Source organism: Ostrea edulis, chromosome 10, assembly GCF_947568905.1.
Source record: "Ostrea edulis chromosome 10, xbOstEdul1.1, whole genome shotgun sequence".
Lineage (NCBI taxonomy): Eukaryota > Metazoa > Mollusca > Bivalvia > Ostreida > Ostreidae > Ostrea > Ostrea edulis.
This window is the reverse complement of record NC_079173.1, coordinates 23,717,196-23,732,948: the sequence shown is the minus strand read 5'-3', so window position 1 is coordinate 23,732,948 and position 15,753 is coordinate 23,717,196. Positions and strand designations below refer to the sequence as shown.

The 15,753-nt window shown below is 35.2% G+C and overlaps 1 protein-coding gene and 2 long non-coding RNA genes across 3 annotated transcripts in view; 1 reads left to right on the top strand and 2 right to left on the bottom strand.

Moving 5' to 3' along the window:
- Positions 1–5,295: 5,295 nt before the first annotated feature.
- The window catches only part of LOC125665581 (WAS/WASL-interacting protein family member 1-like), a 29,004-nt gene continuing 18,546 nt past the window's right edge, over positions 5,296–15,753 (bottom strand). Inside the window, exons 6-7 of the mRNA XM_048898290.2 lie at positions 9,482–9,586; positions 5,296–7,007 (exon numbers count right to left, since the gene is read on the bottom strand). Of these exons, the coding sequence (XP_048754247.2) occupies positions 6,970–7,007; positions 9,482–9,586 (143 nt within the window). The 3' untranslated portion in view covers positions 5,296–6,969. The remainder of the gene's footprint in view (positions 7,008–9,481; positions 9,587–15,753) is intronic.
- Positions 11,847–13,758, bottom strand: LOC125681896 (uncharacterized). The gene is made up of 2 exons (XR_007372350.2): positions 13,024–13,758; positions 11,847–12,367 (listed from the first exon to the last, which is right to left on the bottom strand). It is a non-coding gene; the product is annotated as an uncharacterized LOC125681896 (long non-coding RNA).
- Positions 13,407–14,025, top strand: LOC125681897 (uncharacterized). Its single transcript, XR_007372351.1, has 2 exons — positions 13,407–13,545; positions 13,754–14,025. It is a non-coding gene; the product is annotated as an uncharacterized LOC125681897 (long non-coding RNA).

The window sequence follows — 15,753 nt, the reverse complement described above, 5'->3', positions numbered from 1 at the left end:
ATTTAGAAATGAGAATCACGGGTCTTTCAGATGCGACCTTAAAAACGGAGGTCCATTGTCGCAGCAGTTGTTGGTGCATTAAAGAACCATCACTGCTACGGCCGGAAGTACTAAGCATAGGAATGTCTAAATTTGTGGTACTTCACCTACAACTGGTGAGGTCTCAATAAGAGTGAAAAATTTTCTTTGACAAGACAAATTGTTGTTGAAAAAGCTTATTTACAGTGACAGTTGATTTGTCCAACTTTAAACAGCTTTAGCTATTGTAACACACAGAGCGAGATGGAGGGAATTAGATGTTGTTGAGCATTTTGTTCTATGGTTGTTGAGATAAAACAACGATCAATTAAAGGAGGTTGCTTTGTACAGCTCTGAGGTCTCTTACATGGTTTGACAAAGTTGACCTAGTTGCAGTATATATAGGAGAGAGAAAATCTTTGGCTGGCCCAGGAATCAAACCCGGGACCCCTGCATTACTAGTCAGGTGCTCTAACCACTGAGCTACCCAGGCTGATATCCACGGTCCATATAGCCCTAACTACTACATTCCTTCCTCCTTAACTAGTATTTGTCCTCGAAGACACGCACAAACCAGGTTCTTTTCATCCCTGTCAGGACAATCTACAGTGCAGGGGGGTCAACGGCATCAAATGTACTTGTAGGCGAGAGGAGAAAATCTTTGGCAGGACCGGGAATCAAACCCAGGACCCCTGCATTACTGGTCAGGTGTTCTAACCACTGAGCTACCCAGGCCCGATATCCATGATCCGTATAACCCTAAATACTACATTGTCAATATGTTGGAGAGTGAAAGTCATGACACATGACAGGTAAGTCCTAGGAAACTGCTAGCCTTTGACATTGTTGCAACATGGGTTACCTTTACTTACCGAAATTCAAATTCTGACCACAATTTCATCACATTGCCAAGTGAAATGAAAGCATGATCTTGATTTGAAATGGAGCATATTAAACCTTGTAGGTCGAGGATTATAAACCTACATCATACTTCTGTTTGAATTCTCTCCAATCACATTTTGACAGGTCAGGAAGGCGAGTGCTGATTGGTCACCCTTAGATAGTGAAGGTGCTCTAAGCAAATCAATCAAAATCGTATCTAAACATAATTTCAGCATATCGCTGTTCCAACTTCATTTCAAACCGTAATACTAAAGCTGGAAGCGTGCCTTGAATTATACATATAGACTAAGTACGAAAGTTACAGTTGAGAAAATAAATCTGAATACCTTGACCTAGAACGAAAAATAAAATATTAAGCTTAGGTCAACATGTAGACTTGCTCAATGTTTGGCATTATCAAGAGTATTAAAGAGAGCACTGATTATTAAACATAGAGACTTGAGCAAGTCTAGTCAACATGATAAAAGTTTTAAACTTTTCTAACCAAGTTGATGTTTCTATGTAAGATTGTTTCATGACCTTGACCTTTGCAATATGACATTAACTGTATTGCAAGACACCTTCAAGTCATGGGGACCGCCGTGGTGGTCTTGGTGTAGAGCATTCGCCTCAGAAGGTCAGGGTTTGAATCCTGGCCGTGACAGACCTAAGTCATTAAAACAGGTAGTGACAGTTACATCGCCAAACGCTCAGCATCAGGTGTGAATGTCACAGGTCCTCGGAGATGACCTTAAAAACGGATGTCCCGTATCGCAGTAGGTGTGGCACGCTAAAGAACCCTCACTGCTCAATGTCCGTAAGCACCAAGCACTGGCCTAAATTTGAAGCCCTTCACCGGTATTGGTGACATCTCCATATGAATGAAAAAATTCTCGAGAGGGACGTTAAACAAGATACAATCAATCAATCAAGCCATGGGCATTAACGTTCATGTACTAAAGATTGAAGTCACTCCAAAGAAGGAAAACAAAGTTCTAGTCTAGATCGGATTTAAGGATCATTTTGTCTTGTGACCTTCACCTAGCCAGTGGAGGTGCACTCTTAAGGTCATATGAACAGCAATATATATACTGATGATAGTGCTTCTTCAGAAGATCCCAATATATTTCTATGTAAAACTTTGATCCCCTATTGTCGCCTCATCTTACCCCCATGGGCCATGATTTTAACAAACTTGAATCTGCACTATGTCAGAAAGCTTTCATGTAAATTTCCACTTTCCTGGCCCAGCAGTTTTTGAGAAGATTTTTAAAATATTTTCCCTATATATACATTGTATGTAAAACTTTGATCCCCTATTGTGGCCCCATCCTACCTACCCCTGGGGACCATGATTTTAACAAACTCGAATCTGCTTTATGTCAGGAAACTTTCATGTAAATTTCAGCTCTTCTGGTCCAGTGGTTCTTGAGAAGATTTTTAAATGACCCCACCCTATTTTTGTGATTATCTCCCTTTTGAAGGGGGCATGGGCCTTCATTTGAACAAACTTGAAAGCCCTTCACCCAAGGATGCTTTTAGGCAAGTTTGGTTATAATTGTCCCAGTGGTTCTGGAGAAGAAGTCAAATGTAAAAAGTTTACAGATGGACAGCCAACAGGTGATCAGAAAAGCTTACTTGAGCTTTCAGCTCAGGTGAGCTAAAAAGGGAACCATATAACAAAAGATTCCAGTCGATGAAATCTGGAAACAGGAGGGGGAAAATTCTATACCAGGGTGGTTTTTCTGCCCAGGAGTGAAACTATACTGACTTTGTACATAGGAGGAAATATTATATGCTGGGGTGCTTTTTCTCCCTATGGGGGAAAATCTATCTCCCGGGCCCGTTTTTCCAGGGGAAAAGAAGTATATTGGGGGGGGGGGGGGATTCTATGCTACAGCACTTGCAATAATTGCACATCTACCATGGCAAACATTAGTCTATCCAATAAGCCATACAGGAGGAGAAGCATTCTCAAGATTTTGTGACAGACGGAAGTACAAAAACGTTTACCCTCTGGAAGATGAAAGACACGATAGGCATTGTAGTTGAAAGTCTTTCAATAAATTATTACATGTACAGTAGTTGAACCTGTCCCTGAATGATGGCCGAATAACGTGTTCTGTGGCAGTCATGGTAAGATCTTGTGATGTGGCGATACATATGTGTCATATGGGCAGGTCATGTCCCTATTGGATATATCGTGTATCATGATGGCAGGGATGTATCACATCATGACTTGGATATGGAGATGACCTGGCAGTATAAATGTTCATTACGTGTACTTTATCTGATTTTAACAATTAAATCCAGCAAATTGAATATATATCATCATTAACTAATGTTTTTTGGCATATATCCATTGATATCTTACTTTTAATTACCATTAAGTTTTCACATGCGCTATCAACAAGGATGACTATGTTATACATTAATGCAACTGACCAGACCAGGATTAAAACCCGGGCCCCCTGGATCTCTAGTCAGGTGCTTTACCAACTGACTTATCTGGCCTACGTCGATTGAACCCTTCTGACCGGCACACTACTTTTCCTTACTATGCATTTAGTTTTTAGAAACAAATTAAGATCTACATTTAATCACTATGACCATTTTGGCCCCACCCTGGTATCAAAACTCCAACCCCTGGGATTTACAATTTTGGTAAAAGGCTATCTGCTTCTCCGAAATATTCAAATACAGTGTAGTTTCAATTTAGTATTTTAACAAGAGGCCCAAGGGCCACATCACTCACCTGAGTCACCTTGGCTCATATTTAAAGATTTTCCCTATATATTTGTATGCAAAACTTTGATCCCCCCCTTGTGACCCCATCCTACCCCTGGGGCCATGATTTTAACAAACTGAAATATGTCAAAAAGCTTCCATGTAAATATCAGCTTTACTGGCTCCGTGGTTCTTGAGAAGAAGATTTTTAAAGATTTTCCCTATATATTGGTATGTAAAACTTTGATCTCCTATTGTGGCTCCATCCAACCCGCGGGGGCCATGATTTGAACAAACTTGAATCTGCATATGTCAGGAAGCTTTCATGTAAATCTCAGCTTTTCTGGCCCAGTGGTTCTCGAGAAGATTTTTCCTATATATTTGTATGTAAAACTTTGATCCCCTATTGTGGCCCCATCCAATCCCCCGGGGCCATGATTTGAACAAACTTGAATTTGCACTGTCACGAAGTTTTCATGTAAATTTCCGCTTTTCTGGCCCAGTGGTTCTAGAGAAGATTTTCCCTATATATTAGCATGTAAAACTTTGATCCCCTATTGTGGCCCCATCATACTCCCAAGGGCCATGATTTGAACAAACTTGAATCTGCATTATGTCAGGAAGCTTTCATGTAAATTTCAGCTTTTCTGGCTCAGTAGTTCTTGAGAAGATTATTAAATATTTTTCCTAGTACACATTTCTATGTAAAACTTTGATCCCCTATTGTGGCCCCATCCAATCCCCAGGAGCAATGATTTGAACAAACTTGAATCTGCACTATGTCAGGAAGATTTCATGTAAATTTCAGCTTTTCTGGCTCGGTGGTTTTTGAGAAGAAGATTTTGAAAGATTTTTTCTATATATTAATATGTAAAACTTTGATCCCCTACTGTGGCCCCATCCACCCCCCGGGGGCCATGATTTGAACAAACTTGAATCTGCACTATGTCAGGAAGCTTTCATGTAAATTTCCGCTTTTCTGGCCCAGTGGTTCTTGAGAAGAAGATTTTTAAATGACCCTACCCTATTTTTGTAATTATCTCCCCTTTGTAAGAGACAGGGCCCTTCATTTGAACAAACTTGAAAGCCCTTCACCCATGGATGCTTTGTGGCAAGTGTGGTTGAAATTGCCCCAGCGGTTCTTGAGAAGTAGTCGAAAATGTGAAAAGTTTACGACGCCGAAAACAACAGACAAATTTTGATCAGAAAAGCTCACTTGAGCCTTTGGCTCAGGTGAGCTAAAAACTGTAGCATAAAAGATATAATTGATATGTTTTACACGTAAACATGATGAGCCTACTATGACCCCACTCCGAAGTAGAAATCATGAAACTTCAATTTTGGTAGAGACCTTCCTGCTTTACAAGACTGTGCATGTAGCTTTTCTTACAAAAGTGCATTTGTAGAAAATTTGGAAACTGGACAATTTTTGTCCAGCCCTTAGGACCTTGGGGGTGCAGAAGTCCTGATATTTACAATTTATGTCGCCCTTATCTAAAACATGCTTTATACCAAATTTGAAAAAAAATTGGAATGGTAGAAATGGTATACATACAGATATAGGTGGATGAAGTTAGAAATGTTCAATTGTAATACACAACAACGGACGAAGACCAATGGCAATAGGTCACCTGATCGACTCGGGTAAAAACACAAAAACACCAAGACTTAGATAAATAACTGTATTATTCAAAGAGCATCCATCGTGTGTAGTTTCCAATACATAATACATTATAAATATTTTCTATTTCTTTATGGAAACATGCATTACCTTGAAGTTAAATATGCCCACAATTATTTTGTGATGCATATAGATTTAAGATTCTGTTCCATATTTGTTGAAATATTTACCCCATACTTCAATATGGAATAATTATGAAGTTAATAATTAAGATTGGATTAATTCATCTCATCACTCATGGATACATAATCATAATTAATTACCTGTTAATGTCTGATATCCCAATGGAGTATCATACTTTTAATTACATATGCAATACAATGAAATAAATATTAAAATCCTTACCATTCCCAATAATTCAATTTACATATCGTTGCGTTAAAACTTTCCGATAGCTCCTAAGCACTGAGGTTTATACAGAAGTTTTTCAGGGGGATACACAGCTTTAATAGGAATGAACATGCTAAAAATGGAAGTTACACCACTTCTCGGTCTGTATAGGCATACAAGAAAGGAAGAAGGGGGGTGGATATAAAATAACACATTTGTATGCTGGTTTTAGCAACCCTATAACGTCATCACAAGCATGCACACATACTGGAATGCAGAGACAATGTCGCCAAAAAAAAAAAAAAAAAAAAAATCCCACAAATATGTCAAAGAAGAGAAAGATTTAGCATCCTTCATCAGTTTCAAAGATAGCAAAATGCCAAATAAATTTTCTAATAAATTTTTCATAAAAATTCAAGTGTTAGAAGAATTGTATGAAAAATATAACCATTCAATAGTACTTGTTATTATTTTTCTAAATGCTAGCAAGAAGTACACAGAATAAAAATATGCCAAATGGGTTAACAAGAATCAAAATAATTATGAATTCATTCTGAACATAACATACATGTATTTTATTTAAATCATTGCACAAGCACCTGTTAGCAAGATGGAAAATGTGTCCTAAAACAAAACATGTCATGGCATCAATGATTAATGAAAAAAAATAAATGGTTTTACAAGAATCATTGTGTACCTACAACAAAATATGAAATTCAATTTTTGATCACTTAATTTCAAAAAGAATACAAAACTGTACAATTAACAAGTGCAAAGGTTAAATACTCGAGGACATGTATTTTAGTAAATAAAGATCTAGCACAAAGAGAAATCTACATGCACACCACATAACAAACAGCTGATCTCTCTCTCTGATTTACTGTGTACCTGGGATTAAATCTATAACTTCATTTCCAAAATCTGAATATATACAGTTTCTATCTCTCAGATACAAGCTTCACGATTTTTTTAATTTGGAAAAAGAAAGAAACATGTAAAACCACTGAAAGACTGAGAAAAAACTCCTGTTCTTAGTCCATAATTCAACAGGAACTGTGATATAAAGATAAATAGTGACTGTTGCTCATTCATTGAGCGACAAAACAGTGCACACACACGTCTGTATTTATGATATTCAGTAGAATATGGCCTCTGACAGTGCACACACACGTCTGTATTTATAATATTCAGTAGAATATGGCTTCTCACATCAATCTGGTCAACAGACTGCTTCGAGCTCCATCTCCTCAAATATTATTTAGAAATAGTGTCTCTAAATGGCACCTCTTAATCCTCATTTTGATAAATGGAAAAAGCAGATATGGATCCCATTATTTGGGGGGTGGAGGAGGCGGTGCTCTTTGATTACCTACAAAATAAAGTGAAGGCCAAAACTTTATTTGGCATCTAAATCTCAGATATTCTTATTTTGAATAACAAAATTTACAAAAATGTGCTGCTTTTACAGCAAGAAAAATAAATCCACTTTTCTTGTTATGATTAATAGTATGTATAATCAATGAAGTGGTAAAGAAGGCATGCATTTATATAAGAGTTATCTCCCTTGCAGTGTTGGCATGTACATACAAACACTGCAATGGAATCAATAATGATCACTTGAAGATGAAATTGGGAAGTTGTTGGAGAAAAAGTGAAATTCAAAACAGTGTTGGCATTGAACATATACATATGTATATACTATATTATTACTTCAGTAATGTGGATCAGAAGAGTCGGATTACATAAAGCTGACAGGCGTGGATCATCAGATTACACGAGACGCATGGAGTCTGATCTGATGATCCGCACCTGTCAACGAGATGTGATCCAACTCTTCAGATCAAGTTACTGTAGTAATGATAAATTTATTATATACCCTCATATGCATTTTTAAATCCACATTTATAAGATAATAAATGTAATCCAAATTATGAAAAAGAAGCCCATGGGCCACATCACTCACCTGAGCAGCAGTAAACAATCTTGAGCAAAACTATTATACAATTAGCTTGGTTCAGAAAAAACTTTTCAAAGGTAATGACTAAAAATTCACCAATTTTCAAACTTAATTATCAAACTTCACTACAAATTCATCAATTATCATATGCCCTTGTACACAGATATGGCCTTTCATATTAACAAATTTCATCTAAGGATGCTATTTGCCAAGTTCGGTTGAAATTGGCCCAGTGCTTCTGGAGAAAAAGATGAAAATGAAAAAAGTTTACGATGCTAACGCCGACAGACAACGGACAAATTTTGATCAGAAAAGCTCATTTGAGCCTTTGGCTCAGATGAGCTAAACACACAGACATACAGTGAAATTAGTTTTTTTGTGTACGCAGTTTTGTTTGTGACGCGACCGATATTTTCCACAAAAAACATTGCGTTGATGCTTTGTAACATCGTCAGTTTCAAAGGATACTGACATGGAATCAGAAAACTAGTGTCAAAGTAGCGATCCGGAAAATCGGATCACAGCTCTGTGAAATCAACAATATCAAAAAACGAAACATTGATGGGTATATTATAAATAAGAATATTTAACCGATAACACTATACTATAAAGTTTCACATAAATTCAGTGTTTAATATATCAACAAAGACTGGTATACACATATATAATGAAATACACAGACAAGATTTTCCCGTCTTACCACTTTTAATCAAAAAAGAGACTTAGGGCTATAAAAGCAAAGAAACAAGTCATCACAATTATGTGAAATCTGACAAACAAACAAATCTTCACAAATTTACCCTACTTTTGGTTTACAGAGAAATGTGTATGGAATTGAAAGATTAATGAACACTGATTGACATTCATCTTCTTTAACTAGAGCTGGGACATCAGGTTTCATATTGATATCGGGGTTCGAAACTAGCCGTAGACCAGAGGTCCAAGACCACCAAAAACTATAAACATGTATACTAACATGAGCGTATGTACATATATATTGAACATTTGATACCATTTTTACATTATGATATGCAATTGTGCTATGAGCATACATTATCTCTATGGGCAGTACCTTTCTGAAGAAAGATACAAAGATTGTGCAGTTGTTTTCTGTTTTTAAGGCTAAGTAACTGAACAAGCATAAAGGTCGATGACCTTGTCCAAAAATATTTTTTATTGAATATACTACGCCAATGACTATACTGTGGACATTCTAAAATAAAGTGATATTTATCTTCGATTTTGTTTAGATCACATGATTTGCAAATACATTGAGCATGTTTTGTTTGACTGTAACGGTCTTGTTCTATAGCCAATTTCTGTGAAGATAGCCTATATTTCGATAGATAGTGAATAAGGTTTTCCAGGATACTTTTTGTAAGGTAATACTGTATATCGAATGTACCCGTTAAGTATTTGTTAATAAAACATTTATATGAGTTTTCAAAGAAAGAGTTTCTTTCTTCGATTAATATGTCTATCATCCTATGTTTCATTCCATATCGGAGGTAATATTCATCTTTTCTGGAATTATAGTCACTAAAATTAGCTCTCGCTAAATATATATACCTATTTATATGGGAAAATCGTTAAATTTAAGTCTCGCTAAAAATTCCACTTCAACGGTATCCATGGTTTATCTTAGATACCTATGAATTATGATATGGAAAGACATACATTTCATCATATAAATTCTTCAATTTGAATATACAGTTCTCAAGATTTTGACCCAATACTTCAGTATATGTAATTTTCTGTGTATCATTAAAAGTATAAGGCACAATTCTGTATTAGTCATATAATTTACTGTGAAGTTCTTGTTAAACCTCTAGTACTTTAGATTGATTTTATCAATATACTGTCACACCTTGTTCATAAATACATACCTTGATTTCTAGAATTTCTGCTGGGATAAGTTTTGTTGGTGCCTTGAAAGGGTTCAGGGGGAGGCAACTCATTCCCATTGTGAAACCGGAACCTATTCTCAAAATCTACAAATATAAACCAAATTATATTACTACAAACCAGCAAACTGGAACTTATTCTCAAAATCTACAAACATAAAACAAATCATTTTAACTAATAACCAACATATTTGTATACAATATATACTGTAAATGTATTACATTTGGCTGTGTATTCTATTTAGCGCCTTTGGCGGAACGCAGCTTCCGCTAAATCAAGTACATCGCTAAATGCCATCCGTAAATCTAGATGTTTAAAGTAATTCAGGAATGTGCTAACTCAAATCTACGCTAACTTGTTGAAAAAACGATTTTCGCCAAATACCGTACACGCCAAATATAATACGTTTACAGTATCTAGCTAAAAAGCATGTATAAGAGACAGTTCCTTGAAATTCAGAAAATTTAACACACTTCTTGTCTTAGTAATCAATCATATGGCAAAACATTAAAGCCTTAATACAGTAACAATTCATACATGTTTTATTATGCCTGATGTTATCTAAATTTCTCGATTGAAATTTTATGGATTTTTGATACTCTGTGTGAAAATTAGAATGTTGCAATGATCAGATATATATACAAGAGACTCATGGACCTTAACAGTCACCAAGTACATGTACCATGCATCACATTTTCCAAATCTCATGACTCTTGTGCACGAAATTTAAAGTTACTTATACACTAACATTCTGAACGTATCATTAGGTCATTTTATAACAAGGCCCAAAACTCCTACCATTGGAATATTCAGTAAAAATCTTCATGCTTGCTTGCTCTTGTAATAATGATAGAATCTGATCCCAGAAGTAATACATTTCACAATTTCAGTTGATGTGTGGCTCAATGCTCATTACAATCATGCAAACATTTTGTCTCTAGCTGTCTAGTGCACAATCATGATTTGACAAAATGTATTCCAGAATATGTTTGCCATCTATTACCCTGAAAATCAAAATACCCTTGCTTTCACTATTTATAAAATAATCTCCCCTTGAAAAGGAGCATAGTTTTTTTTTCATCTCAACAAATTTAAATCCACTTTACCAAAGGATGTTTTGTATAAAGATTGGTTTAGATTGGCCCAAGGGTTCTTTAGAAGAAGTCAAAAATGCAAAGATTGCATAGACAATTAAAGTTTGATAAGAATTAAACAAAAGAAAAGCTGAATGTATCATACATTTCTGAAATAATCATTATTGATACAGGACATGTTTGAATAGCCATTAGAGGGCAGTCTATAAACTGATATCAGAAAAGCCTCGTTTCCCTATATTCAATAACCATGTTAGGAAGTTCTTTATTCTCACACGACACAGGGAAATGTTACCACCCAATACTTCCTTAAAATAAAGTCTCTCTGAATAATTTTCATTTTAATGTTCAAGAAGTTTAAAGAAACTCAGTTGATAGTTGATTCCACTGAAGACAGTATATCATGTAATGTATTTATTCACAAATCCAAGGTGTTTATCTTCACTACTCAATGGATGATATTCACAACATGTACTAAAAAACAGAACAGTCAGCAAAGAAACTTAACAACTCCAATAATATAAAATATTGGAGCGGATCAAAGATCTGGTTTTATTAGTGACATCAGAATATTGGAGTGGATCAAAGATCTGGTTTTATTAGTGACTGACATCAGAATATTGGAGCGGATCAAAGATATGGTTTTCTTATCGACATCAGAATATTGGAGCAGATCAAAGATCTTGTTTTTTAAAATCAGATTGAGAAACCAATCAGAATTTAGTATTTTATTCATTTCAAAATATACGTCAACCCCATTTCCCACTCCATATCTCTGTCTGTTTTTCTAACTCTGCAATCTGACAGCCTGCCTAAGCTAACAACAATTTTCTCTCCCTAATGCTGGATTACCCTCATGAAAATATTTTGCTGAAAATTTGCTGAAAGATATCTGAAACAAATCTGAAACGTTGCTTACTGAAATTTTTCTTGCTGAATCAATGCTGAACATGTTTCAGCATATATGCTGAAACACCTTGAGCATTGCTGAAACATTTCTTAATTACTGAAACATTGCTTACTGAAATGTTTCTTGCTGAATCAATGCTGAAAATGTTTCAGTACATATGCTGAAACACCTTGAGCATTGCTGAAACATTTCTTAATTACTGAAACATTCAGACAAGTTGCTGAGACAGTCTGAAACATCAATTAAAATTGCTGAGTTCCATCTGAAACATTCAAATTGCTGAAACTGTCTGAAACTCTGCAATATTGCGACAACTTATCATGCTGAGAAAAGACAAATTCCTTGGAGATAAATTATTTAAACTATAATCATAATATATGACATGACAATGAAATCAACCCATAATGGACATTATATAATGCAAAACAAATTAACTATGCCCATGTTTGTGTCTGTGTATACACTTTAACACTTCATCAAAAATATTAGTCTCGATCATCATGGTCATCACAGGCATCTATACTGTAGCAATTCTGTTGTAACAGTTTTTGGTACTTTTTGGAGTTGATCATTATTTAAGTCCATTTACTAAACAAGATATAGTTCCAATCATGGTCATCACAGGCAGATCTATTAGATTAATCTGCAACTATAATTCTGTTGCAACAGATTTTGGCACTCTACAGTGGGTTAATTCACAAATTTTCTGTTGTTGAACATGTTGAATGGAAGTTTCCTTAAAAAATAAAACTCAGCACAAGCCACTCCCTCCAGAATGTACAGTTCCGACTCCTTCCTCTTCCCAATTTATAAAGAGTCAGCCTGCTTATTATCTACTAAGAAGTTCTCCTAAGAATGACTTACTGAAAAAATATAATAACAATATATGAATATATTAATTAGAGGCTCCATAACAATACAATCACACAGTCCTACATTTCAAGCAAATTCTTGAGTATCTATTGCTGTATTACTCATGCTGTATATTTGATTTATAATCGTAATTCAGGTCTAATGACGTAATATTTCAATGTATGAATTCAAGAGCATTTTGTGTCATAGATATACTTAAACTGCTTTACCATAGTATATTTTTGCAATTGGAATCAAATACAAAACTGCATTAAGCATTTTTTGAATTTTTCAACCTACGAGACGTTGTGAAAGTATGGAAGAATGGCACTAGCAAGAGATTGCGAAATTGTGTTGAGAAAATTCGGGTCGTCGTAACTTTGTCGTTTTACAATTACAACGTGTGTAATCCCTACTTGTTATAACTGTGGGCAGTGAAATTCAATTGTGCATTTAGCTTGAAATCTTTACACACTGGTACATAAGAAAACATGGGTGTCCTAGGTCTAACAAAAATCGTAAGTTTAAAAAAATAAATCAAAAAAAATCGGCGACTTTCATTAGACAGTCACCTCTACTTCAAAATTGAAACCAAGTGCCATTTATTTATATGACTGTCATTTTCAATCATAATTTAAGCCTATATTATTTTGGTTTTGAAACTTACATGTTAAGTAAGGCAGAATCTTCTCACTGCACTGCCCCTCCGGCCTCCATCTTCTGTGTTTTCTTCTGATGTTGACGGAAGTTGTCAATCAATTACAAAGTATTAAAAAAATCGATAAAAAAAATTTATAGGAGAAATATTGGAATATATCCTTTATTTTAAGAGCTATAATACTTTTGACAATATATTTTTTTAAATATTTGTAAACTGGTTCCCCGCTGATCGATGCTACCTACATACGAAATAGGCGAGGTCGATAAGGGTACCAGTTTAATATTCATCGCAGACGGAAGTATTGCACGCGGGAAAAATTTCGTTTGATCAACAGCCATGTATTGAAATCATAACGCCATCGTTGTATGAGTGGGTGAAGATGAATTTAATGCGATTCCACTCTCCTGTATAAAGGATCCAAGAAAAGATTTTAGTAAATACCTTGAGGGAGAATGCATAAGCATGAAAACCTCCAGATCTTGGTTTCCCTGGCCTGAATCTTCGACGCCATTTTGTTAGCAGTTCGAGGTATGAATTTTTGTGTTAATGTTAACCTAATAGTCCTATTAATTAAGTGCCTGTACTATGTAAAAATCAGAACTTTCGATCACATAAATTTGAAGCATTCCATGTTGAATTAATTAAGATCATGAATTTATATGAACTTCGATCATTATTTATAAGATTAAACACATTGTTAAGTTTACAATATACATGTATGCTAGTATAATTTCAGATGGATTCAAGCAAATTAAGAAGTGGATTATCCTAAAAATTCGTTGGATACAGACAAGGCCTATAGATCTATATGACAATCAGAATGATTACCTCATAGTGGACTATAAGGCCTACAACAGCTAGCTATTTCTAATCAGAGAGGTGGGAAGACCCGGTAGGATGTAATACCAAGTAAACAGTAAATGGAAATTTAAATTATAAAAAAGGTAGTGCCTGAAAAAGACAATTTAAGACTTGATATTTTGAATGAAAAATAAAAATTGAAATATATTTGTCTCGATTATTTTTTAAAGTATATTGCAGGATGAAAAGCTAGCATATCCTTGCTGAATAAGTGCTGTAACATTGCTGAATAGGTGGGGTATTATTGCTGAAACGGCACTGAATATTTGCTGAAACAGCACTGAATAATTGCTGAAACAGTACTTAATATTTGCTGAAACAGCACTGAATAATTGCTGAAACAGTGCTGAATAATTGCTGAAACAGTACTTAATATTTGCTGAAACAGTGCTGAATAATTTCTGAAACAGTGCTGAATAATTGCTGAAACGGCACTGAATAATTGCTGAATATTTCTGAAACCTTGCTTACTTATAGTTTGAAAACTGTATGAAACATTGCTGAAATTTTGGCTGAAACATCACTCGCAATTGGCTGAAACACCAAGTCTGAAACATGCCTGGAATGTTCCAATTACAGGCATGTTTCAGACTTTTGTTTCAGACTTGATTCAGATAGACAATTCTGGAATGTTTCAGGAAAATTTCAGAAATGTTTCAGGAAAATTTCAGACTAAAATTTTCATGAGGGTTAGACTCTCCCGGGAGTTTGTTGGATTAGGCAGGGTTTACTGTATTTTACTGCCGTACAACGCTCTCATACATGCCAACTTTCCCGATTTGTGCGGGATTCTCCCGATTTGAAGCGCAAATCCCGATATCCCAATCGGGATTGCAAAAATACCCCGAAATCCCGATTTTCTAAAAATATCTCCCATTTTACGACAACAAACCCCCATTTCCAACCGGAATTTGAAATCCCGCGTCATTTCTGAACTGGCCAATCAGAAATCGGGACAATAGTCAGCCATTGCTGTTTACCTGTGTCGCATGGTATCGGGGTGATGTAATTTACCTGGTCCGCCTGTGTCGGGGTGCTTATTGGACAGTGCGAAGCATGTTTTGATAGTAATTAATCGGGAAGACGGATTTCAAATTGACATATCCTTTACACAAACGTGAATGGCAATGATAATAGTGTCACCACCAAACAATCGGACATTCCCGATTTTTGCCTCTCGCTGACAGCATCCAAAATATGCAATATTAAAGGTACGTAAAATATATGTTTTTCCAACTATAATAATATAGGCTATCCGAATCTATCTGTCTATAGCGATGTATTACATAGTCTATATAATGTAGTATTCATTAGACTTTGTGATGCGTAATTTGCACAAGTCTGTATTGAATTTTATATTAGCAAGTAGCCTTATTTTACAAGTAAAAACGTATATTTTGATGTTTTTTTCCTGGTAATTATTTCAGATGTCATGGGTGCAAAGGTTTTGTTCGTAAACTTCATAGCAGGGCAGATCACTCCTTTTCTGGTTGCAATGCAGATTGTTCCACCAGACTCTGCAAGTCCATGAAATTGTTTACAGACAAGCAAGATCGCCTTTGTAGTCGTACCTAAATGCATGTGCTTTAATTAAGATTTTGATATATAGACCAGCCAATGTGTATATGGTGTAAAAGGATGCAACTTTGAGTATTATTTGATAATATGTATGTGACTTGTTGGAGAGGATTTTTTGCTTAATAGATGATTTTAATAAAATACTTATTTATATCTTTCAAAGTTTTTTTATTATATAGTTTTGTTAAAGTTAATGGTCAAACACACTTGATGTATGATACATGTATAATGATTAGATTGATATTTTATTTGAAAAGACAAATATTTATTTTCATGGTAAAATGTCGTGAATTTTGA